Source organism: Halictus rubicundus, chromosome 7 (assembly GCF_050948215.1).
Source record: "Halictus rubicundus isolate RS-2024b chromosome 7, iyHalRubi1_principal, whole genome shotgun sequence".
Classification (NCBI taxonomy): Eukaryota; Metazoa; Arthropoda; class Insecta; order Hymenoptera; family Halictidae; genus Halictus; species Halictus rubicundus.
This window is the reverse complement of record NC_135155.1, coordinates 19,065,362-19,092,829: the sequence shown is the minus strand read 5'-3', so window position 1 is coordinate 19,092,829 and position 27,468 is coordinate 19,065,362. Positions and strand designations below refer to the sequence as shown.

General features: G+C 41.5%; 1 protein-coding gene across 21 annotated transcripts in view; it reads left to right on the top strand.

Moving 5' to 3' along the window:
- The window catches only part of Sls (sallimus), a 197,246-nt gene that overhangs the window by 108,212 nt on the left and 61,566 nt on the right, over positions 1-27,468 (top strand). For all 21 annotated transcript variants that reach the window (XR_013082566.1, XM_076790970.1, XM_076790966.1 and 18 more), the window contains 12 exons: positions 726-3,427; positions 3,706-4,708; positions 4,983-5,384; positions 5,651-6,170; positions 6,264-6,435; positions 7,001-7,187; positions 9,180-9,519; positions 10,059-10,785; positions 10,902-11,240; positions 11,479-11,635; positions 11,963-12,129; positions 12,511-12,640. Coding sequence is in view for 20 of the 21 variants with exons in the window: in XM_076790970.1 (XP_076647085.1) it covers positions 726-3,427; positions 3,706-4,708; positions 4,983-5,384; positions 5,651-6,170; positions 6,264-6,435; positions 7,001-7,187; positions 9,180-9,519; positions 10,059-10,785; positions 10,902-11,240; positions 11,479-11,635; positions 11,963-12,129; positions 12,511-12,640 (6,846 nt within the window). In the remaining variant the exon portion in view is untranslated. The remainder of the gene's footprint in view (positions 1-725; positions 3,428-3,705; positions 4,709-4,982; positions 5,385-5,650; positions 6,171-6,263; positions 6,436-7,000; positions 7,188-9,179; positions 9,520-10,058; positions 10,786-10,901; positions 11,241-11,478; positions 11,636-11,962; positions 12,130-12,510; positions 12,641-27,468) is intronic.

The following is a 27,468-nucleotide window of genomic DNA, read 5'->3' as shown; positions in this document are numbered from 1 at the left end:
TGTAAACTGACTTGTTGCTTTTAATTCGCTTTCTATCATTAATATCGAAGCTACTGCATTCAGTTATCCGACGTTAACAAGCAATAATCTGTATAAAAATATTATTTAGCAAAATGTACATTAACAATAAATAATCTGCTTCGAACAGTCTAGACAAGAGAGTTATATTTTTAATGTGGCATTTTGTTATGGGTGTGACTGGACGTAATATATTTAACGAAACGGTAAATGGAAAGTTAAGTATCATCGTTGCTGTGAATGTCTTGATCTTCTATCGTTTCTCAAAGTCCTACTGAAATTTATTTAAGCGCCATTAATTGATCTTTAACTCTGAGCAAACGAGTGTGTATTTTGTAGAATAATAATAGTAATTCGCTTCGTTTTCAACTAACGTGCGCAACGTGAATTTTGAGTAGTTTAGAGTACTTTTAAGTAAGCAAAATAACTCGAATAATGCTTAAACAAGTGAATAACTGCGCTGATTATACGTTTATGTTGTCTAACAACATCAAGCATGCATATTAACCCTTTGCACTCAACTGTCCCCTCTGTGGCACCGTTGAAAATTACTATAATCTAAAAGTTCTACATTGCTAAAAGTTCAAGTGCAATAAAAGTAGCTTCGAGTGCAAAGGAAGTTAAGAAAAGAACATTCGGGAGAACCTTTCAATTAAGAAACACCGTTTGTCACCCTGAATGCGATTAACACGATGATTCTCGATTAGGTTCCCGCTTCCACGTGAGCCACGATTTCGGTTACGTAACGCTGGACATCCTGAAGGTGATAACGGAGGATTCCGGCGTGTACACGTGCAAAGCGATCAACAAAGCCGGCGAAGCGGTGTCATCGATATCGTTGAAGGTCAGAGCGCGCTCGGCCATCGACGCTGACAGTCTCCAACCTGACGCATGGCAGAAGATCCAACTGAAGGAAGCTGAGATGAACAAAGTACCGGAAATGTTCGTTGACACTACACCTCAACAGGCCCCGGTGTTCACGAAACACTTGGAGAGCTTCGACAAGCTGGTCGAAGGACAGCACGTCTACCTGGAAGCCCAGGTCGAGCCAAGGGCAGACCCGAACCTTCGCGTAGAATGGTTCAAGAACGGAATATCCCTGCAAACCGGAACCAGACTTCGTAGTACCTTCGACTTCGGTCTGGTGACTTTGTCGATCAACGGCTTGCGTCCAGACGATTCGGCAATTTACACCTGCAAGGCCACCAATCTTCTCGGAGAAGCTGTATCCACGTGCAGCTTGAAGATCGTCGATCGTCATTGGCTGCTCGGAGACACTCTTCATCCCGACGCTCTTCCGAAGATCGATGCCCTGGAACAACCGCATCCTGGCACCGCGGAACAGCCAGAACCAACCTACGAAGAGCCAGTCTTCATTACTCACCTGAACAACGTGGAGTGCATTGAAGGTGACAACGCGCACTTCGAGTGTAACGTTGAACCGTCGAAAGACCCGACGATGAAGATCGAGTGGTTCATCAATGGCAAGGCCCTGCCGACCGGAGCCAGATTCAAATCTACCTATGATTTCGGTTACGTTGCTCTGGACATCAATCACGCGTACGAGGAGGACTCTGGCGTGGTGATCGTTAAAGCTACCAACTCGAAGGGCTCCGCGCAGACCTCGGGCACCTTGAAGTGCACCAGCAAGCAGAACATCTACTTGCAGACCCAGCATCCGCAAGGTGAAGCCGGTCTGAAGAAAGTCGAGGAAGCGGAGGATGCTTACTTGTCGAAGTACAGGAGGCCCGAAGACGGGCCCGAACATGAATACCCGAAACCGATCTGGACGGTTCCTCTGCAGCCCGAGTTCAAACTGGGCGAGTCCGAGCCTCTTCACTTGGAGGGCCAGGTGGAGCCGAAGGAAGATCCGAACTTGAAGATCGAGTGGTACTTCAACGGCAAAGCCTTGGAGCATGGATCCCGTTTCAAGATGACCAGCGATTTCGGATTTGTCACCTTGGATCTAACCGATGTCTACGATCGCGATTCTGGCATCTACACCTGCAAAGCGTACAACAAGGCTGGCGAAGCCTTCACCTCGACGACTATCTACTGCTCGACCAAGGAGAACATTATCGAAAGATCGCAACATCCAAAGGGTAAAGAAGGTCTGGAGGCCATCCAAGACTTGGAAGAGTCGTTGAAGAGGCAGGAAGGTGCTCCGCCGGAGAGCGACGAAGGACATCCTCCAGTGTTCACGTCCCAATTCGAGAATCTGACGAACCTGTCCGAGGGCGAGATCGCACACTTCGAAGCTTCCCTGACCCCTACAGGCGATCAAACGATGGTCGTCGAGTGGTTCTACAACGGCAAGCCATTGGAAGCCAGTCATCGCACCAGGACCGTTTATGCGTTCGGCATGGTCGTCCTCGAAGTGCTCGGAACGAAGATCGAAGACTCCGGCACCTACTCCTGCAGGGCTACCAACAAATGGGGCAAAGCCGAGATCAGCGTGGAATTGGAGTGTGTGGACAAGTCCAAGGGACAGAAGCCTAAATTCAACACCCAGATACAGTCCCTGGAAGGCCTCAAGGACGGCCAATCGGCGCACTTCGAGTGCACCCTTATTCCTGTGGGTGATCCCCATATGAAGGTCGAATGGTTCCACAACGGACAGCCTTTGAGACACTCTTCCAGGTTCAAGATGGTATCCGACTTCGGATTCGTGGTCATGGACATTGCCGGAGTGATGGCTCACGATACCGGCGAGTACGTCTGCAAGGCCAGCAACAAATACGGCGAGGATTATACCAAAGCGACGATCAGGTGCTTCGGCAAGAGCGGAGTCTACCTTGACTCTCTTCAGCCCGACTCCCTTGCGAGAATCCGCGAGTTGGAGAGCTACAGTGGAGAACAGCCCACCACACCCACCACACCTGTCGCCGAACCACCCAAGTTCATCACGCAAATCGCTGACATCACCAAGCTGGTCGAAGGACAGTCTGCTCACTTCGAGGCTAGACTCACTCCGGTTACTGATCCGGATTTGAAGGTCGAATGGTACTACAATGGCAAGAAGCTGCCTCACGGACACCGGTACAGGACCTTCCACGACTTCGGTATCGTCATCTTGGATATACTGTACTGTTACGAGGAGAACTCGGGTGTCTACGAGTGCAGGGCTTTCAACAAGTACGGAGAAGACTCGACCAAGGCTACCTTGAAGTGCTACTCCAAGGCTAGCTTGATTTTGGATTCTCAGCTTCCGAAGGGAATGGAGGGCGGTCTGGAGAAGATTCAGACTCTTGAAGACTCGATGATCAGAACGAAGGATGAGAAGGTTGTTGAAGAACGTGGAAAGGCTCCGATGTTCACCGTGCCGTTGAGCAACATCGATGGCTTGAGAGAGGGAGAGAGCGCGCACTTTGAAGCTAGACTTACGCCTACCGACGATCCAAAGTTAAAGGTAATAGATGTTACTATATTATTTGCATATTCAGCCAATAGTAATCTGTAATTAATTTTTCTTTTCGACACATCAACTACAACAAAATCCTTCTAACATCTCAAAAAAGAAAACTCAAATCGTTTGGTCCAAGTTAAAAAAAGTTATTTTTTAAAGATAGTTCACTTAATTTCGTCCCGTAACTTAGTTTCATCCGTAGTATCATTAAAACCATCCGCCATCTGAATGTCAATATAAATTGTCCGGTTATTAACAAGTGAAATTCCATTTCTCCACAGGTCGAATGGTTCTGGAACGGCAAACCACTGCGAACCGGTACCCGTTTCCGCACCTTCTGCGACTTCGGTTTCGTGATCCTCGAGATCTCTCCGATCTATCCGGAGGACTCCGGAGAGTACAGTTGCCGTGCGTCGAACGAATACGGCGAGGCCGTTACCACCTGCACGATGAAGTGCACAGGCAAACGCAGCATTATCTTGGAATCGCAGTTACCAAAGGGAATGGAGAGCACGATCGACAAGATCGCCGAGCTGGAAGGTCTCGGAAACGTGCCGAGCGCAGCTACGCCGGAAGACGACACCGGCAAACCACCGGAATTCATCACAACGCCATCGGACTTGACTCTAACAGAGAACGCTCTGGCTCACTTCGAGTGCAGGCTGACACCCATCAACGACTCCAGCATGAGGGTCGAGTGGTTCCACAACGGTAAGCCTCTTCTCGCTGGCAGCAGGATCAAGACCATCCACGACTTCGGCTTCGTCATCCTCGAGGTCGCCAACTGCTACCAACGCGATTCCGGTCTATACACCTGTAAAGCGACTAATCGTCACGGCGAGGCCACTGTCTCCTGCAAGCTGCAGGTCCGTGGTCGACAGGGTATCATCCTCGAACCGCAATTGCCCACCAACTTCAAGACCGGAACTGAAAGCATCCAGAAACTGGAAGAGGCTCTTTACAAGAGGGACGAGATACTGACCGAGGAAGAGTCGCCGAATCCTCCTAGATTCACCGTGGAGCTGAAGGACATTGAAGTGGAGGAAGGAGCGCCTAGTCATTTCGACTGCAGGGTCGAACCGGTTGGAGACTCAACTATGAGGATCGATTGGTTCCATAATGGACGATCGTTCGCGACGGGCTCGAGAGTACATCAAATCAACGACTTTGGATTCATATCGTTGGATATGTCGTACACTTATGCCAGGGACAGCGGAGAGTATGTGTGCAGGGCTACTAACAAGTGGGGCTCTGCTACCACCAAAGCTACCATCACTTGCAAATGTAAGTAGAATTTTCAGATGATCTTTTGAGGCGACATTCTGCTCTGGAATATTATTTTAGGGGCTTCTTGAAATTAATCACTGAAATTAAACTTGAATTTTATTTATGGGGGTATTCTGGTCTAGGGTATCAGATTTGAGGCTTTTTGGGGATGTTTCTAGAAAAACCAGAACATGTTTTGAATTTCTTTTGCACACGCGTGTTAGGTGAAAATATTTATGAAATTTAATTTCTCGGCAAACAGTATCGGTAAAAAACGCTTGAAACATTACAGCGAAGAAAACGATAGACTTCGAGTCCCAGCTGCCGTCAGGTATGAGCGGTGAGAAATTGAAGGAACTGGAACGTGGACCAATCAGTGAACCACCACCTGAAGAGGCAACGCCTCCTCAACCACCTAAGTTCATCACTCAAATCCAATCAGCGACCGTGGATGAATCCGAACCAGTTAGGTTCGAATGTCGCGTGGAACCGAAGGATGATCCAAACTTGCGTATCGAATGGTACCGCAACGGGAAGTTAATTCCAGCTGGACACAGATACAGAAGCACGTACGATATGGGATTCGTGTCCATGGACATCCTTTATGTGTATCCTGAAGACTCTGGCGAGTACGTGTGCAAGGCCATCAACGATTTTGGAGAGGACACTACCAGAGCATCGGTTTCATGCAAGAGTAAGTCGTAGATCTATAAAATCTCGTCTATAGAAATAATTTAAACTATATGGGGTAGTAACACTCTGTAACTTCATTTGATGATCAGTGTTTTATAGTAGGAGACATTTTCTTTATTTGCGCTTACTTAGTGTACCAACAATAAAATAAAGTCATTTGAGGGCCTCCAGTATATGTATGCCTAATTGTAGAAAATGATAGCTACCCGAAAAATACAGTTAATGATTTTCCTTTGTTTTTAATTTATTTTTCAATGTGTCCGACAGGATTGCCAAGCATCATTCTGCAAAATCAAGTGCCAAAGGGTATGAAGAAGTCGGAAGCGCTGATGCAAATGGAAGCCACCATCAAGAAGTACACTTCAGAGGTCCACTTGACCGAAGACGACCTCTACGACGCGGACAAGAAACAACCACCGCGATTCGTCACCCAGATCCTGGACCAGACCGAACTTGTCGAGATGAACAGCACGAAGTTCGAGTGCCAATTGGCACCTGTAGGTGATCCGAACATGAAAGTCGAGTGGTTCTTCAACGGCAAACCCTTGCCCCACAAGAACCGATTCACACCTATCTATGATTTCGGCTACGTGGCGATGAACTTCGGCTGGGTCTACCCCGAAGACAGCGGCGAGTATCTTTGCAGAGCAACCAATTTATACGGCATGGACGAAACACGAGCGGTGATTCGAACTGCCGGAAAGCCTGGAATCATTTACGAGTCCCAGCTGCCGAAGGGCATGAAGAGTATCGAGAAGATCAGGGAGATGGAAGCTGCATGGCAGATGTAAGCATTTTTATATACTATTCGATTATTGTGTACAGGGTGTCCCCAAAAAGGTTGTGTTTCGTGTACACTATGAACGAATGCTTGTTACAGAGTACCTGAGGAAGAGGGCGAAGAAGAGAAAGTGCGAGCTCCGCCAACATTCGTCAGCAAACCGGAAGCCGTAACTGTTGAAGAGGGCGACTGCTCGAGATTCTGCTGCCGCGTTACTGGTCATCCTAGACCACGTGTCATGTGGATCATCAATGGACACACCGTGGTGAATGTAAGTTTTAGTTATTAGAACAACCCAACTACCAGATTTTCTCACGCAAATATAATTAAAAGTAACGATTAGACTGCGGATCTATATGCAAAATAAAACTATTCTTTATCAAATACAAGCCACTAGAACTTGATCATGTTTAGTCTCGTTTTAATCAGAAAAGTGCCACAAGTGTGTCGAAAAATTTTTTGTAAAAAGTAATGGATAACTACAAAATTTTGTCTTTGAATTAGCACTGTCTCACCGATACTTCTACCGTATTTAAGAATTTTCGTTTGAATGAGAATAATTGACGTCAATAATCGTGAACTTTGATTACATTCGACCGAAGTAATACATGTTACATTGATTTCTCTATATATGTCGCCAAAGCCTTGATAATAAACGTCGCGGAATTATCTCCACGAGAGGAGTTTAAACATAAACACGGCTCGGGTACGTCTCCTGGACGATACATGACGCTGGCAAGACCCGTGTTGGTGACATATAGCGAGAATTGGCTGTATACTTATAACGAGATCGTTATTTGTACCGAATATTGAGACGATCTGATCGATTCGCTCAGGGCTCGCGCTACAAGCTGACCTACGACGGCATGTACCATCTGGACATTCCGAAAACAAGGCAATACGACCACGGAAAAGTCGAGGTGATTGCCAGAAGCTCCGTGGGCGAAGCTCGCACTGAAACAACTCTGACAGTGAAAGCAAGAAGCGACGACTATCGCGGCGTATTGAAGAACTCGCCAAGGCGTAAGTTTACCCTGGAACAGAGACTCTCTTACATAAACGTGTCGTTGCATCCTTCGTGTCTCTCAGATATCTCAACAATTCGCACAAGTCTATTCTTTCGCATCTTCGATTCTTCGAACTTCTGTACGTGAATACACCGACGAAAGTTACATTTAAAATAGTTAATAACGGGCACGAAGAATGCAAGCACATACAGAGAACAAATGAAAAATCCGCCAATATCGAACAACGGCACAATAATACCACACGAGAAAGATAAATTAAAAAAAAATGAAACCACGGTGATCGGAATAGGCGATCTACAAAGGTAAACGATGGTCGCGACAACCGAAACACAGTACATAAAATATCGATACGACACATGCATTCTATTCGAGTACAGATATAACACTCGAGACCATTTATTCGAAACACCAACTTATCCCCGATCCCTCATCCTCCTCCAACACGAATATTACGAAGAAATTCGAAAGATAGATCTCATCCTCGAGCACCTCGAGCAGCTTCCTCCTCTTCTTCTTCTTCTTCTTCGGGGGTTTCGGGATTCGACGAGCATATTCGAGCAATGTCGTCTAAAGTGAAAGGTATCGGCTGCTTCGTTTCGCAAACCGGCGTTCAGGTATGGAATACAATATCGAGAAAGCACACACACAGTTCATAGACTATCTGTTTCGTTACTGTTTTTTCTTTTTGTTTTTTCCGTATGTAAACCGGATGTCGGCACGGAGAAAAATATTTCATGAACACTTTAAAAGACAATTACTTTGAAGTTGTCTAGAGGAATTGAATTTTTCTTTAATCATTCTATCAGTAGTTTCTATTCGCCGATGCGATGGGTCAATTAGAACGACGCCCTGAGCTTTCATGAGCAAAATATTTTCCTCCGTGTTGTCCAACGCCTGATTCACTGGAGAAAACGGGTTTGCTGCTGATTAATATTATTCTTAATATTTTTTCTTTCAGAAAAATTTCATTCCGTTGCGTTTTCCCAATTTTATTTAATGTATTGTTTCTTCATTCCTTCGTTGATCGCGTGGATATTCGGTAACATTGATGTAAACCCGTGTAAACTGATCCGTTCAGCGTGATTAGCCGAGCAGAGTCCGTATTTCTCAGAGTGCTATCCATGTCGTGCTACTGTGTCAACATTAATCACGCCTAATCGTCGTTAGGTGAAGAATTTGTTGTTGTAGCGAAACGTTCCTTGTTGCCCACGTTTCCCTCGCGTGTCGCGTTTCGTGTAACATAGAGATCCAGTCTGACGAACTCTGATTAAATGTTTCTTAAACTCGGATAATTCGTTTCGAACGTCACTGGATCTCCGAATACGCGAATGCGAGCTCTTGAAATGCTAGAAATTAGAAATCCTTCTGAAATCATGAGAATGCAATTGAAGAGAATTGAAATTGTTACTATTGGAATGATGAAAAAAAAAAGGGTGGAATGAAACCGTGTTAACCACCGTGATCTAACTTGAACCGTCCGGATGTCCATCTCTGTCTCCGTAGTCTGCTTTCCGGACACCTTGTTTCCCCCGTGCTGGAGACATAGATATGTGTTGCATCGCCAATGAAGTACTGTGTCGTATTTCCCAGTGGTTCTAGAGAAATTTCTTTTGCTCTGAAAGTGCAAGGTTCCATAGATATCGATGCCGTCTTGGCAATATTCAATTTGAAACTGAACCCATTCTAAACTCCACGGAGAATATATGAATTGTACGTTTGTACATTGTACAATTGTACGGAGAATATGTACATTCCGAAGCTGTGAAAGTGATTCTTATATATAGTACTCCTAACTAAAGAAAAATAATATTGTACATTAAAGGATTATATTAAGAGAGAATGGAGTGTTATCTATCATTTTGGAACATTGCGCTTTCAACATGGATTGAACGTTTGCGAGCCCAAATGGTTCATGTTCGTCTGGCATGCGTTGTCTTTCACGTGACAAATTCAAAGAGCGGAATGGTCTAACGTGCATTTTCTGTAGCGTGGTATGATTACGGGCTGACCCAATACCAAACGGAACGACAGAACACAGAGCTCGAGAAAGTGTTCGACGAGAGGCATCACAACGTAACTCAAGGTATCGAAATCGCCACTGAGCATCTTGGGCAGAAGGTCATCAAGGAGCCCCCGACGGAATGGCAAAAATCCGTGAAGAGCAAGAAGAACGAGGATTACTACAGCAAACTGATGAACCTCGAAGAGGAACAGGTGCTGAAGGAGAGCAGGCTCAGGGAAACCAGCCATCAATTTGCCATTCCTGGAGAGAAGATCGTTGCGTCCTCCGTGGCGAAGGGAATGGCTCAGCAATACGAAGAAACCTTGTACGTATTCATTTATTGTTGCAACTTCTTTTGTACTTGACCAACTACCCGGCAAACAATTTTCTATGAATTTTGCACCAAAATCTCTCTCCAAATTCATATATTTCCGTGTTAGGCTCGGTATTCGAGTGCAAAGTCTGCAGCCAAAATTCCGCTCTTAGTGCGACGGACCTGCCCTCCAATTTGGCATGGAATTTTGCCTGCAAACTTTGCATTAAATTTGCGATCCATCTGTCTTCGAAATTGACTAGGAATTTTTCGACAAAGTTTGGTGCCAAAGTCACACAAAATAGGGACCAAATTCTGCTTCAAGCAGGGTTTTATACAATAGGGTAGATTTTATTGACAATGGAATTTTTAATATGTACAAAATAATTTCTCGAAAGTTTCTCAGAATTGCTCGTCATTTCATAACGAATGTAGCAAATAAGCAAAATTTTTAAAGACATAGATCGTGCACTTGTAGTCCAAATAAATGCATTTCGTCTTATCTTCTTTTTAATCTGCTTTAATATTCGTTTTTGAACATTGATTTCCAGGGAAGACAAGGAGACCACTCAGGAGACAACGCAAACTGCAACAAAGTTCGTGAAGAAGCCACATACAACGGAAGTGGACATCGACGTGGAGCGCTCGAAGGCCACCGGGAAGTATCCTCCGGAACCATCGGAATCGACGATTCACGGCCGCGAAGTACACGTTGCGAAACAAAAGCAAACGCAGAAGGAGGTGAAAGGCGATCTGGAAATCACCAGAAAGATAACAGCCACGGAAACCACCGAGGTCGAGCACAAGGCCAAGACTCAGGAGCGTGTTGTTCAGGGTGCAGCGAAACCGGCGAAGCCACCGGTCTTCACCAAGAAGATTCAACCCTGCAGAGCTTTCGAGCAAGAACAAGCACGCTTCGAGGTCGAATTCGATGGCGACCCATTGCCGAACATCAAATGGTACCGCGAAGACTTCCCGATCCAGAACTCACCGGATCTTCAAATTTACACCTTCAGTACGAAGAGTGTGTTGATCGTCCGGCAAGTGTTCATGGAGGATTCCGGTGTGTTCTCCGTGATCGCCGAAAACAGGGGCGGAAAAGCGAAATGCAGCGCGAATTTGGTTGTTGAAGAGCGCAGGAGGCAACCCGGAAGAGGAGGCGTGGTGCCACCCAGTTTCTTGTCGACCATTCAGAACACTTCGATCACCACTGGGCAACTGGCTAGATTCGACGCTAAAGTAACTGGAACTAAACCTCTGGACGTTTATTGGTTAAAGGTACTCCACTGTTCTATCGATCTTTCTACTTATTTCTCTTTGATTCGACCCGTTAACCCTTCAAGGTCGACGTCAATGATCAATGCATTGATCGTTTTGTTCGTGTGCGGTTTCAGAACGGCAAGAAAGTAACAGCAGACATTCGTTATAAGACACTCGAGGAGGACAATATTTACACTTTGCTGATCCTGGAGACAGCGCCGGAGGACTCTGGAAAATACGAGTGCGTTGCAATAAATAGTGCAGGAGAAGCTCGTTGCGACGGCGAGTGCACTGTTCGAGGGCCGCAATCTCCTACGAAAATGGCGAAACCAACAACACCCGGTGTCGAAAAAGCACCCGCGGTTTTGGAGCCACTGAAGGATCAGACCATCAGAGAGGGAACGGCTGTCGCGTTCTCATGCAGAATCTCTGGAAAACCGGTACCGACGGTGCAATGGAAAAAGGGCGACAAGGTATGACAAAAATTCAGTGATGCCAGAGATAGTACATCTAATTAACCATTATATCAATGCCTGGATAGTCGTTAGCAAATACCAAAATTACTACAGATTTATATATATACACATATTTTTGAATACTTACAAATTGATTTACATTCGAATTGAATAAAAGTAAAAATCGAGTATCGACACGAGGATTGAATAATAGTTTACGTGGGTAATTTTGCTAAAAATATGGTAAATGTTGCAGGTAATAAAACCGTCCAAGTACTTCCAAATGCAGAAGGAAGGCGAACTCTGTACCTTGAGGATCTCGGAAGCCTTCCCCGAAGACGAGGGTGTCTACAAGTGCATCGCTAAGAATCCAGCTGGCGATGTGACTACATCAGCTAATCTCAGAGTTCTTGGTGAGATTGACTATAATTTAACTAGCTGAAAAAAAACTAAAAGGAAATTGTTTCTGACAATGAAGTTACTTTGCAATATCAAAATATTTCGAAGTTTTAATCCATGGAACCAATTCAGTTAGAATTTTATGGCATTTTTATTACAAATATAGTTAATGATATGTAATGTTTGAAAAAGTATCACCAGTCGCGTATATCGTACAGTAGGTTCAAATTTATGTTCTACTAAAATAGGTCGAGGAACGTGAACTCGTTAAAAACTATGAAAACTGATCTCACATTCGGTTCGCGTGAACTCTGCAAAAATTACGATCCATTTTCAATTAGCTCCGGACGCGGCTGACACTCTGCCGAAAGTGACACCTCTGAAGGACCAAATAGTCGTGGAAGGGCAGCCGGCACAGTTTAAGACTCAAGTCACTCCAGCTAAACCAAAGCCGACCATCCAATGGTATCGCGAAGGTGCCTTGATCCCGCAGTCGCCCGATTTCCAGGTAATTTCAATCGCAACTTCCTTCTTTACACATTCACCGTCGCTCTTTCGTTTACACAATTTCCTTTTTATTTAAATTTCGAAGATCACCGGTGTACGTGAAAATTATTCTATGTCGGTTTCAAGTCGGCATTCTATTTATTCGCGCTGGTAAAAAGTATCGACACGGTATAATTTTTATTGTCGTACATTTTAGGACACTGGAGAACAAACGATAGTAACATACACAATCAAAAAATAACTTCCTCACAAAATAATAACAAGAATATACTTCCCGAACATTTAATAGGAAAGGAACGACGGTGAACGTGTTAGATAAAAATTGTTTTATGGGCAAACTGAAACATATGATTCATTACCACGTGAAACGTTTGCATTCTAGATGATACACGAGGGCAACAACGCCGTCCTTCTCATAGCAACAACATACGAAGAGGACACTGGCACCTTCACCTGCCGAGCAACCACCTCAGCCGGCACCGTAGAAACCTCCGCCAAACTCATCGTCAAAAGTAAGAATTGAATAAAAGATACATGTTCAGTTGCTAACCCGAACCCGCGATTGAATGGACGGGACAAGCCTCTAGGGACTGGCGGAGAAACAGGCTCGCATTCGAAAATTTTTATTCGCAACACCTTCTATCCCAAATGATATACAATCTTACGTTTACTATTATCCCGATTCTAATCAATCCGAAACTGTTCGCACGGTGCCAACAATATTTGCCAAGTATCTTGTTGCAATCTTGGTACTGTAAGTGACATTAGAGCAAAATATAAACATATTTGGTTGACAGTATTACAGTACCTCTGGAACACAAATAGTTAAAAATAAACAAAGACTTCTGTCATTTATATCTACTCCAGAATGACTTTCTTCTCATGAAATTCTTACGGCACAGAAGTTCCTCGGAATATTATTTTTCAACATGTAAAAAAGATTAACACGTTCACAGTCACAGTGTGAAAGCCAATGATCTTTTTGTTAAAAGCAATAATAAGATGTCTTACTTTAGCAGATTGTATTGCGTTGTTCTATGAACCTTGGATAACTAAACTACGATGCGTGGAAATGAGCAAGGTTCTACTGTACACGATGCATAGGACTGTGAACGTGTTAAAATACAAATTCAAAAGAAAAGATGCGAATGCTTTGCTGAGGAATAATTATAAAGACAAATTGCCTCCGTCGCGGCCGTTTCTCCGTCGATCGCGCACCATCGAGGATCCCCGTGCGTGTTTATATTTCTTTCGCTTTTTTTGTTGTTTTCTCTAAAAAAAGAAACCCTTAACGAAGCGATTCTCACCAATTGTCCCCCGTATCCCGTGTCCCCGAAACCCGCCCCCTCCTTAATCAAAGTTTCAAGCGAGACAGGGGAGTTGTATACTAACTCGTCGTGTTTTGAAAGTAGACGAGCGAGTGAAACGAGACGCAGAGTGAGCTCTCTCGACCGCGAGAGGGAGAAAAGAAAGAAAAGATTGAGAACGAACGGGCAGGGAGGTTAAGAGAGCGTGAACAGAACAAATGTCGCGAAGGTGGTGCTGAGAGAAAACTAGCCCGGATAACGGATCGAAGCGTTCTGTTTTCTTTTTTCTTTTTTTCTTTTTTTCTTTTTTGCGAACAAAAGAAACGACAGTGATTATCTCTTTCTTCGACAATGATTGTCTCCTCGTCGATTCTTCGCCCGGGGAAACGAAAAACGAACGTGGACGCGCAACCAAGATTTTTCGATCGGAAGGTGCATATCCGTGGAGCGAGACGCGTCCCCGTGCGTTTTGTTTTCTTCACCGCGTCGAAGATCGAGAGATCGAAACGAAAGATCGAAAAAGACGGTGCTTCGAATCGGCGAACTATCTTTCGACTGGGTATCGTGTCGCGATTCTTCTGGTCCCACGTTGTACATAAAACACGATCGAGAACGCCGACGAACGATCCCGATCGATGGATGGATCGTTCGTCTGTTCTGAGGATCTCGAGAATCGCGAGAGAACAGAGAATTACGAAACACACTCGAGCGAAACAATAGGGAAAACGATGTCGGTACACGAGCACGAAACTCGTTCATACACTCGTTCGTTTTAGTGTCGATGTTCATTATATAAACAAGCATATTACGTGTATCGTTAAAATTATATAATATACATATATAGATTTGTAAGTGTATACATTGTCCCGCCGCCGAAACGGATGCACAAGAGTGCGATCTATGATTTTAGTCACACCGGCGAGAAAGTTTATAGTTACACGACTAAAACCACACCGCAGAACCCTTAACATTCTACTAATCGATTATTTATTATTGTACAATGGAAAGGCCAATAAAATCGATTGTTTTAAGTACGTACAAGCCTCGTTTGTTGCCGATTCGATAGTTTTACACGATATGTTCGTACAGATAAGCTTTAAGCGCACAGAGCCCGATCGGGACGCTTTTCGATCACTATAAATGGCATCTCCGAATTCGAAGCAGCACGATACGTCGATTACCAGTCATTCTGTGCAACAGTCGCTTCGAAACTCTCCACACTTATTCAGAAACAAATTGCTTACTATTTAATTCGTGAAAGGTGGCTGGTTCTACGGAGTACGAATACGCATCGAAATTTCAATTTTTACTTCAGTTTTATCGTTTCAGTACTTTCAGAAATGTGCTTTAATAGTTATAAGAATGTTCCGCCATCCTGGGGTTGAAAATCACGTTAATTTCGTGCAAACGAAATTGTATCTACGAATACTTAAAATACAAAACTGTAGAAAATCGGTTTCCCGCGAAATCATCAATCTTTTAGCTAGCTGAGGTAAGAAGCGTTAGTTAAATGGTCGATGACTTCGCGAGCGCAATGTAACGGAGTTTGACGCGGTCTCGGAGATCGTAAATCGTGGATTCGGTTGCGAAAACGAGCGTGAGTCAGGTCGATTTGGAACGCGGATGAGTCAGTTTTCGCGCGTCTCGTGAAACAATTCGCGACGCCGTTCGTCACCCCGAAAATAATTGTATAAAACCGCCGGCGATGTTCCGAGTTCGGGGCCAGAAATAGTCGAGGGATCCACGGGGCGGGCATTCTTAATGACCGTTACGATCGATCAAACAATAAGACGTTAGGCTAGAAGACAGGGTACCGGCGGAAACCCGCTGCATCACTTGCCAGATTTATTGCGGCTAAAATAACAGAACGCGAGGAAACTTGGGGGTTCGCCTCCTGCGAGGAAGTCGAGTGCAGCCGCGACTATTTTTGACCCTGGATATTAACATCTTTCTGAACAGAAACAATAAAATTCATGCTCCGCGCGTGGAATCTCGGAACGGCTCACAGTATTCCGAGAAATTAGAATCTGGCTGGATCAAACAACATTTTCATCTCCTACAACCTCGAATTAAATTTCTAGAAAATCGATACGGTCCCCTTTAATGTAATCGCCTAATCATTTATTAGACCAAACGAAATTATAGTAGTTTATGAAATTTTTAAAACAATTTTTTATATAATTCCATAGTGTCAGAGACCAGCGTACAGTAGATCCAAGAAGTATTTGAACACTAAATACACAATTAAACTTAAAGCTAGGAGCCTTTTTTCATAATGTATCGTTTATTTTATTGTAAAGTTTTTTTCCATAACATAAAAGGCGAGAAACTGAGGACCGGTTTTTTTTTTAAATTTGCAGAGTTTTCAGGATAAAAAGGGCTCTTCGGTTTTCCTTTGCAAAATTAGGGACCTCGAGGTTCAAAATGAGTCCATTCTCATAGTTTTACTATGCGTTTTTACGAAATTATTACAATTTAAATATTCCGAGAATCGGAAATGTAGTGTTTAAATAGTTTTTTAGATCTACTGTATATAACAAAATTAGTCAGTCTTTTTGAAATCAAAACTTTTAGTTTTGTCCAACTTACACGCACTGTTCGAAACCTTGTGCGACCGTGGAAACTTTGTAAAATTCCTTTCGCTACGATTAGGCCATTAAAAACCGCGTTGAGTTTGCATTTTGTCAGACGCACGTTACAGTAAACACGGGTCTTCTGTCGCGGTGAAATTACTCGCTAATTGACCTGTCCAAATATTTTATCTTTTATTTTGATTCCTCAAAATCATTTTCATAACAAAATTCATGAAACCTCAACAGAGCAAATATCATCATCCACGTGCACAGTAATTTCCACAGTTTAAGAAAAAAAATCAAATTTACCTTGACGCGTGAAATAAGAATTAACAATAACAATGTATAACTGCCTTGACACTACACCTAATTACATATTGAACGCAATACGCGCAGGATACTCTATTTTTACACGACAATGTGTTAACGAATACACTAATTAGTAGACTGCAAATTTTCTGCGATTTGGCACAAAAAAACATAAGAAAAGTGTTCGGACATCGATACATTATTTTCAACTTGTTAAACATCGAATCTATCCAGCAGAAAAATTGACATCTGTTGTCTTGTAAAAACAAGTGTGCAAGTCAATAGATTCTGTTGATTTATTGTTTTCACACGGAGAGGAATAATGCTTGATTTATAAGCAACTAAATCGAATATAGCCTTTTACACGAATACCATGCTTTCTGTCTGAAGAATCGTGGCTTTTTCCATTCTCATTGTCCAGTTTATCAAGTTCTCAGACTTAAACCACTTTCGCATGGAACGGCTCGATTGTAAAATAAAATATACGAAACCGGCGGTGGCAGGTTTAGTGTAAAGGAGGAAGGAAATCGCGGCGCAGCCAATTTTTATTTCGCACGGAGGTCTGCAGTCCGGTAGGAAATCGGTCCGAGTGAAAATTGTTGAAGTAAACTCGAGGAAAATCGACGTTTCTTCTCGGTACTCGAACCTGGTGTCAGTAGCGATATGCATATGAACGCAGACATGCGTCTGTCTGTTTAACGACGCTCGGGGTTCAGTTCCGAGTATCACCTTTCTCTGAGAGTAACTGGTTTAACGAGCGTGAAGAGGTAAACGTATTTTCTTCCATCGCTTCTGGTAGCCGGCTCGCTCGAAAACGAGAGACGTGGCCGCAGTGCCGTGTGCAGACTCGGCTAGGCCCTCTTCTTAGGCTATTTCTGACCACGTGACGTGTATTACATTACCCGGCTATATTTGGTCGCCGCTTCGGAACTCCCCGAAGTCTCGGTAAATTCACGTGGGGTCTCTCCTGTTGGCCACTCCGCGGCGCGCTCCTACGAGAGACCACTTTCACGTTTTATAAGCCGAGCATAAATAAGATACCCGTAAATACGATCCGCGAAAACCGCGGCGTAACCCTGCGAAAACCTTCGCGAAATTCGATGATGAAATATTTATGCCGCGACAAGCTGATGATCGGCTTCATTTCGCACGCTCGCTCTCCGGTTTCTAGAAGACACGGAATTCTTTGTCGAAATTTAACCGCTTGCCGCTCTATCATTTATTTTACGGTTACAGTGATTCGAACTGCTTCCTGTTGTTCATCATTTCTTAGAACAAGAAGAAGAACCGTGGAAATTTTACGTACCATCCTTTCGCGACTATTGGCCGATTAACAACCCGGTTAAATTCGCATTTGGCCAGACACACTTGACGGCAAACAGTATTTTCATGTTGAAAAATTACTCGCCGTTATTCCGTCCAAATATTTCATTTTCGTTTCTTTAGTAACTTAACCCCTGGCACTGCGATTTATTTTACGGTTACAGCGATTGGAACTTCTTTCGGCTTCATAATCTCTTAGAAGAGGAAAAAAATTAATGTCAAAGTTGAAATTTATCGTATGCCTACGTATTGTCCAACGGTAATACAATTTTATTCCGGTTTAAAGCAAAATAATAACTGTGGACCTTCGTGCAAACTAAAAATTGTCCGTGGCAACTGTAAAAGGCTCTTTTACTCTTTTAATTGTTTTAACGAGTCGCAAACAACATAACATCGTCATTCGATTCTTTTAATGTCTTTACGGTTTTGTATTTGACCGATCCCATTTTTCTCACAAATTAATAAAATCCGCATTCTATTAATAACATACATATTTCATAGCTTCTGTTCGAAATCCTCATCGCGAGTTTGGCTGATTATTCAATTATAATATAATATTATATTATATCGTCAGCTGACTCGATTTTTATTTTACAATTATTGAAATTACAAGGACGTTTCCACGGGAACATGATTGAATTTATTTCATTATTCGTTCATATATTAGAATGGAAACCGTATAAAGTATAAATAAGTTCAAACTCCTCACTTTTGTAACAAAAATTAAGTGAGATTTGTAACAGGAGAAAGATTGAAAGAATTGGAGAATATCGAGGAATTATTATCAATTTGTTAAAATTATTAAAGACGGATAGACATTTCTGTTCTGCTCCTATATCTTGCAATTGATTTGGCGTCAAGAGGAATAGTTGTTAAAAACGAATTTTTATGCTGATATGGTGAAGAAATCAAATTAGAATCTGCAAATATAAGAGGATCGAATGAGTATGTGCAAATGTTTGTGAATTTTTAAGATAGAAATTGCCGAGTCCATTTTTTTAATTTTTTTAAGTATGATACAAAACTATAATATGGTATCAATAATGTCATTGGTAGGTCGCATCAATTTCTCGAATATTTGTCAGAATTTTCCAATTTGGAACGCTCTTCACAAGTTGCCTTAGAAGATGCATTATGCAAAATTATGTTAGAGCAGATTTACGTTAAAGGGACACTAAATCATTTGTAATCACCAATCTACGGATTTCTATGCAAAATAACAATTTTCTACCTGAATTGCACCAAGATAGATTAAAATAGAAATTTATTTTCTTTCTGAATAGGTTTCATAATATAAAAATATTTTTAAATTCTTCCAACATTTTTGTTCCCTCTGTTCAATTTTGTCAGAAATACATAAAATCCACAGTTAGTGGTTATACTTGCTTCTCTTCGCGAAAGCAAAACTTTCACACGAGCCGTGGTCGTTTTCAGAAAATTTTGAAACGGTCTGTTCTAAAAGAGGATGATTCTTTATAATTAGTCTGCCTACTTCTAGAAATTGGGGTAAAATATTACCTTACCAAAGGTTGTTCTAAAGTTAGACTGCAATTCATTGCTACCCGGACCCCTGATTTCCAACGTTACGGTAAACGATTACTTTATGGCAGCCATGCTCTAAACGTTCCGCTTTTAAAAAATAGAATGGAAGTTTACTTTGCAGGTATCTCCGTTATAGATTATTTTTCTCTGTTGCTGCATTGCTTATTTTTCAAATGAAGGATAAACGATGATTTTAGGTTAGACCGCTTTGAGGATAAAACTGCTTTTTTAAATTATTAGAGCATTTCACGATCTAGACATTTAATGAAGACATTTTCTGTTCCGATAAAACTAGTTCGCTAATATTTTAGTAGCATCCGGTTACTACGACAAAAAATTCTAAAATTTCAAACGCCAAAAAATCAACGAGTAGAAATTTATCTTTTGATACAGAAAGAAATTTCATGCAGAGACGTCTTAAGTCTACACTACTATATAATTATCCATTCTTCGCCGAGCAACAAGTACGTAGACCTAAAAGTTCATCGTCGCGGAAAGGCTGGCGTGACCGGCACAGAAATTACTATTCTGCGGATATTCATACAAGTATCCTTATAAACCAGAACGCAAACTTTCAAATGAAGATTCGTTCGAATATGTTGCAACAAAAATTAATTTTTAAACCTGGCATTAAGCAGACGAAATTTTTACAGCATCTACGAAGAATAAAAGGGTTACTAAATATATTCGGAGTTCGTGTGACTTTTATGTGAATTCAATCGTATCGTGGAAAACGTTTTTAAAATGACAATAATTGTGAAATAAATATCCGATCGTTGGCCGTGGTAGGTTCATTGTTAAAATGTGAAGTAACGATTCAAATTCGATTCAGAGAATTAATCCTGAAATGGCAGATGTCGGGATCATTTTGGCCTGGAATTATAAAAGTTCTACTGAAACATTATGATATTTTAGAGGACAATCTAAATTATTAGTTGTTTATATTAAATTTAACGAAAGGGTCAATTCGGAGAAAAGGGGGGAAATAAATAAACGGATTTAGCTATGGCTGCCACGACTGCAGATCTGCAGTTCAGTGCCCGGAACGGCGTTTTCTCCAGTTTTTCTGCGTTCTTCGGCAACGTTGTTCATCAACTAGGAGAACCAGAGCGTCTTGTCGGCGACTCGACGCAAAATTAGACCATGAATCCGGCCCGTTAATCTCGGCCATCTGTCTAATTAATTGCGAAGGGGGTAGACGAGTCGGGTCGCCGCGATTTGGAGCGCAGTTTCACGGGCCAACGGGTACGATCAATCCGCGAGGCCTTTCTCACAGTCACCGGTCGCCATAACCGCGAGAGATCATTCTAATTGGATTCTGGCCGATCGCGGGCTCAATTGCGATAGCTCCACGAAAAGCAGCAGCGCCGAAAAAATCCACGAAAACACCTGGCACGCGAGACCCTGCCATAAATAAGGCTTGTCTCTAAGCTGGGCAAAGACCAACGGAATTAATCACCGGTTCCGTTCATCTTCTTACAGGCTTATGAATTTATTTCAAGCATACAATCCCCTGTAGCATCATGAGATCAGAGCTGTTCAACTAAAACTTATGAGCAGGATGTTTGCGCATGACTCACAAGTTCCCGAAAGAACGGCACCAGTTTTGATAGAACAATTTTAGGTTAGGTAGAAACAGTTCTACCCTAAATCAAGTGCTTCTGAACGCGTCGCTTTCTTGAAATTTGTCCATTAAAATGGGAATTTGCACAATCCGTAGTCTGGCTAGGAGACTGAGATCCTGTGCGTAATGAATTCGAGAGATGCCAAAATGATTAAGAAAGATTATGATTGCCAGATGGCCCGGTATTATTTTAACCCCCTGCGTTATGATTTATTTCGACACCGCTTCATTGTTATTTACCAGCGACGAAAGAGATGCCTATGGTTTTATTGTGTGCTTATTATAAAACTGTCACAGTTACTCGTGCAAAATAGGTTGATGCAAACCAGGGAATACGATTTTTATTACTGTTGAATATGCATCGAATTCTTTTTTAATAATCATCTGAAATTCAGAGACGCTCAAAGTCAATCAAAATTTTACATTTCATTTCAAATATATTTTCTAAATGAAACGAGATTATATAGCGAATAGTTAAATCGAATGGTATCAAGGACAATATGGAAGGATAATATTCTTCACCGTCATCAAGAATTCCGTTGCCATTTATTCGAATGAATTTACTAGAACGTAAGTCGTCATTATCACAAATAAACTCCTTCGAAAATTTGCAAAAATATTAGACTGTGGATATTTATGCGAAATAAAGTAAAAGTCACGAACACGTTCTTTCCTACTTCAATCATTTTAGTAAATCAGGAATATTGACATCCTTAACCTTCTAACTGGGTGACTTCTTGCTGAGGAACTGTCACGAAGACGCAATAAAAAGCGAGTAAAATTAAGATGACAAACCAAGATGACCAACGTGGATGTTATGATACGTTAAAATGAAAGAATTCTTCGTTGTATTGTAAATAAACAGTTTCCGAAGAGTAATAGCGAATTCAAATGACGACTTCGCCATTCCCGATTAAAAGGTGTAATTTCTTGAATGTTCCTGTAAATTTCATAAATGCCTAAATATCCGCAGTCTAATTATAAGGCGCCGGGGGGGGGGGGTTAAGTCGCGAAGAAAGCGTCCGAGAAAGAAAGTCCCTGGTCCCGGAGCGGTGCGGTACAGCGACGACCTTGAAGAGCGACCACCTGAAGCATCGAAGACAACTGCCAAGGCGTCGCAGCTTCTGTCCGTCGTTGAAAAAGAACGCGGGTGAATCATTGGGACCTTCTTCTTTCCGTGGTTCACCTTCAGTCTTTCGGTCCTCGACCACCCCCACTGTTCGTCGACACCGGTGTTCAGAAGGAGGCAGGCCCGACGAAGCCCGACTATTTCTGCCGTCCCAGCTGCCAGTGATTCAGCCGTGCTCGAAATAATACCGTGGAGCGCGTGTCGGCGCGTGTCAGCGCACTCTGGAAGGCGGGAAGGAATTATTTCTGGCTTTCGACTAGATGCAGCAAGTGAAATCCCGATCGGCGGATTCTAGGAACGTTCCTCCTGCGAGGACAACACTCGTCGGTTCTCGAGCTTGCGATAAATAAACAGCCTTACGTAACCTTCTGGTCTTTCGATCGCCTCTCACCCGAACCCACGGAAATTAGGATTTTCAATTTAATTCGGATTTACAGGGTTTACAGTATAACCTCGATTGTATAATTTCGAATGTACTTTATTTGAGACCGGAACGTTACAATTTTTGTGGTACGACGACAGTTGACTCCCTGTTGATCGCTGGCAAAGAAAATCACTGGCAGCCGAAGAGAGACCGCGAGGAAAGAAAGGAAGGATCAACGCAGCAAAGGGAAGAAGAAGAAGGTCAGGGACAGCCTCGGCGCGCTAAACGTTCCGATTTTATTTTTATTTCTGTACATGACCACTCCAATCGTCCGTGAATCATCGAATAAAATCTCTGTGTCACCCTCTACAAGCGTGTCTCTGTCTCACTTCCCCATCGAGCGACGAGAATACGGTAAACAAAGCTTCGTCTCGCTCGTGAAATGACTCACTGCCCGCGAAGAAAAAAGAAATCTACTCATCCCGGCCTACGAGGTTGAGTCAATTGTGTCATTCTCGTCGCTCGACGGCGATTAATCACTGCGACAGAAATAAATATAAAAGCGCAATTAATCGAGCGAACCCTCGTCGAAAGTGGTTAAGACACCGGCTACGGAATAAAAGCACGGAACTCGACACCGGCGAAACTGTCAGTCGAACGTCGATCCAAGACTCTGGGATAGATCTTCTTCGAGAGATGAATGAGAGATCGATGCACCACCTTCGCGACACTCGACACCAGCTCGAGGTCACACGTGTCCAGTTCGAACGAGGCTGCACTTCGATCGGACCGGGATCGAGACTCGAAGTGGATACGGTCCGATCGAAGGCAGCCAACTGTCAAATGTCGTCGTTTCACTGTACCGAGGAACGAGCACTGACACTTCACCGCGACTTGGTAGCACTTCGATATCACTGTCAAAATCGGGAGAAAAAGTCGGCTGGTCCGGGAAGATCGGTTTTATCCTGAGACCGGTCGGCTCGATGTTCGTCTCCGGCTTCCAGTGGATGACTATTAAGGCTAGACTAAGCTGTTGGGGTAGAGGTGTGCGTGGTGTGTGGCGTCTGACGCCAGTTTTTCCCCACCACGATGTTCCTCGGCGTCGGGACGCCCGTTCCCGACCCGGTGCATGCATCACCGCTGCCTGCCCACTCTCCACTGGCCCCGCGGTTCGAGTTTTTGCATTTTAAGTGGGAAACCGCGGCACGGCCATCTCCGCCACCTCGTTCCTCTAGAATAATGACCCGACGTGGTTATTAGCGAGCTCGGAATGCTAGACGAACTTCCGCGTTGGTTGCTCTTCAAGGAGGACTTGGCCTCGCCGAGGGTTCCGATTCCACGGGATTTTTAGGGACATACGAATATATACCTGAATTTTAGACAACCGTGCTGAAATATATTGATATTTTAACTACTGATGATTCGTTTCGCTCTTCCACATAATTTTTTCGCGACTTTTTCCATTTCGTTTCTGCTTGTTCGCGTTTATTTGACCATTTCTAGAAAGCAGCATACAATACAATAGAATCGATACTGGTCTGCTTACATTTAGACTGTGGATTTTATACATTCGTGACAAAAATGAGTAGCTACAATTAGAAACAGTAAAAAGATTCCAACCTTCTAGAATTATTAAACAAATTCCTAAGTGACTTTTGTTTCGTGTTCGGGGAATTTTTATTTTATTTTGCAAAATCCAGTCTACTTATATTATTGTACAGTAGTAGGGAGACAAAACTGTTCGGATAACGGAATTTTCAACTATCACTTTTATCGTATTAAATTTCATTTACTTAAACCAAAATCAAGAGACTTTAATGTAGCGTATGTATGCTTGAACATTTCAAAATCTACCACACTTTCCAGAATTTCTCTGAATAAATTTATATTTGAAATTTTGCTTTACTTGACATTTATCAATGTCAAAATGAGATAGAAAAAAAATAATTTAGTAGATTTTTTTGTTGGTTCACTATTCATACTTCAGTTAAAATTGATTTCGTCTGAAAATATAATGTTCAAATTTCACCAGAACCAAAACAGCAGCAATAAAAAAAGTATTTTACCGTGAAAATGTGTGCATTTACTGATGCACAATAATATGAGACGAAAGAATTTGAATTTACTAACCGAGAACAGCATGAAACAAGTGAATTTTGAAATTCTTAATCTTTTATTCGTAGCGTAACAGATTTCCACGATTTTTTCAATATATTGTTTGTTTCGATTCACGAAGACTGCCAAGAGAAAAACAAGTTGCCACCGATGTTAATTCTATTATTCATCGGTCGAAGGCGGTGATGAATGTGACCAATGTAAAAATACATTTGAAAAAACAAGATTGAAAAATTTCGTTTGGATTCTGCCCCACGTATGACGAATCGTCTGTTTTTCGTCGTGTTTAAAAATAAAGGCACGCGAGGTTGAGACCAGTGTTCTTTCGTTGATATTACGCCCGCAACCTCCTGCTGAGAATAAAAAAGAAACAAATGCACTCATCTGCGCGAAACCTTTCAGCGCAGACCTTCATGTGGTCCGTGGATATCTTTCCTTTACGTGCAAAGAAAAAATCTCAAATTCTCGAAAAGAATTTATTTAGAGAAATAAATTGCTTCTGCTACCTTACGTGAAATGTATGAACACGCGCGAGGAGAAAATTATGCGTAAGAATGCTTTTCATGTTATATAAGGAATTCAAAATTAGTGTCCGGGAAAACATCTCACGTGCCAGCGAATATTCTCTATTTTCTCACTAAACTTCTCTGTACTTTAAAATATTTTTCCCGTTCTTGCATTTAATATCAGCTGTATTGAGTATTGAAGAGAAAACAGAAATTAATTATTATTAAATTCAGTAATGGATAAAGTTCTCATTTTTAGGAATAATTATTACAATACATAAGTATCCATATAAGAAATAGTTTTTAATCTGATTCATGTTATTTGCCTTCAGATTTAGCCTTTATACTTATACAAACATTATTTAGACTTATAAAAGTTTTAAGCAATTACTGCTCATATGTACATGTATAATTATATAATTTATCAATTTCTTTAATGTACGTTTTTCTCTTGAAGAAACTGCTGTAATCACAGTACGTAATTGGAAATTGCGAAATACTCAAAACATGTATACACAATAAAATGACTCGTGAATAAACTTCGAATTTTACTGCAAAAAATAAGGTACTAATGCACGTATAAGTTTCATAACATTAATTTCATAATAGTCTATGAAAATTATTTACTTGTCCAAACATTAAATCTGTATCGTTTCTTTGAAATCGTGTTTGAAATTGACGATGAAAATTGGAAGAAATAATATTACGATAAATTTGGGTTATGTTAAAGGAAAAATGATTTTGTTTACGTGAAAACCAGAGAGACCGTGCCACAGTTTATTTTTGATAGAAATCGTATCATCGTCATATTTGTTTGAGGTTATCATTTGCCATCGTTTCCGAAGGCCAATCCTCTGGCGATTTGCCTTGATTTCTCTTTTGCGAGGTTGATTTGGCCCCGCTCCACAAACCTTCTATCCAAAATTGTGCAACAGACATTTTCAAGTGCATTTACACATGCTCCGAAGTGAGGAAGAGAAATTTATAGGGTACCCAGATATTGTTCTGCTCTTGACAAGTTGTATGATGCATCACGTGCTGAGTTTCTCTGCACATTCTCAGTTATCATCTTAACAGTGATATATTGGCTTACCGCACACGTGCACATTCGAAATCATATTCCAGACAGTGTTTAATATTTGCTCATTTACTTCCTGACTTACTTATTATTAGAACACGAATTTCATATATTTATAGAACTTATTCTCATAGATCTCTATGCTTGAATGTTTGATCAATTTCAATGAAAAATGCTGCTCCATTCGGAGTTCTTATAAAGCATAATTGATTCTTATTGAAATTACCAAACACAAATTTACATAATGATCTACAGTTTCTTTGATATTTATATTCTAGAACGGTGAACTTTGCTTTTGTATGACAGTATAAATGTAAACAGGACCGATAACACAACATTGTGTTACAATGGATCAATTTAATCAATTTATTGTTTGCTACTGTGCAAATTAATAGTGGTAATAAAAGATCCTTGGAAGCGATCGCAGCTGGCATGTCACTCGGACGTCTCATACAATAAACCGTTGTTCTTGAAATTTGGGAACTATCAAAGATCACGTAATTTCAGCAAATTATTTGTCACTATTTAAACATGTGACTCGTCTTACAATGTCCACTTTATGTATAATTGAAGACCACATCCGAAAATATTGAATATCTACCCACATGTCAAGTACTGAATTCATAAGCAATATGTGCTTTTAATCTCTTGGATAATGCTGCTACATAATTTTATTTCCTTCGATACTATTATTATTACAATATATAATTTCAAGTTAAAATAAAAATGTTCCCATAATGGAACATGTAACAGTCATTTGTATTAAATGCTTGTATCAAATATTACAAAATTATAAACTTTGTGTTTCGAACTTTCCTCGTCAAACTTTACTTAACTTGTAAGTGGTTCAATTATACAATTCTCTTAATATTGAACTCGCATTAATTTTCCAGAATTTAATGAAGTAATATAAAACCATTACAGTGAATTCTCGATATTTGTCAACAACACGGGTCTTGCCAGCGTCTTGTATCGTGCAGGAGATATACCCGAGCCGTCTTATGTTTACACTCCTCGGCGTCTGATTATTGAAACTACTATTTCAAATAACTGAAACTATTATTCTATACATTTTTATGTATATAAGAAACTTTTATGTTGTTGAGAGTACAAGACAGTTTTAATGAAACGGGAGCATTTATTTTGCTCTGTAGTTTCTCTTCTATATTTATCCTGCTTGGAATTCCCGAAATGATACTAACTAAACAAATACTCCTCACTATTATATTTTACCTTTAAATATTTCATCAAAAGTATATGATGCTCCAGAACTTTTATTAATCGAATAAAATGTAACTGTTAAAACTAAACGAACAAATAAGAAATTTTTGTCATAAACGTATAAAATCCACAGTCTAGTCATGACTAATATTAGTCATTTGGTTCGATACGTGTTAAAGCAGAAAAGAAAAGATTCCAAATAACTTTCATCTATGAAGATTAACAGTTTCGTTTTATTCTCAATTATAG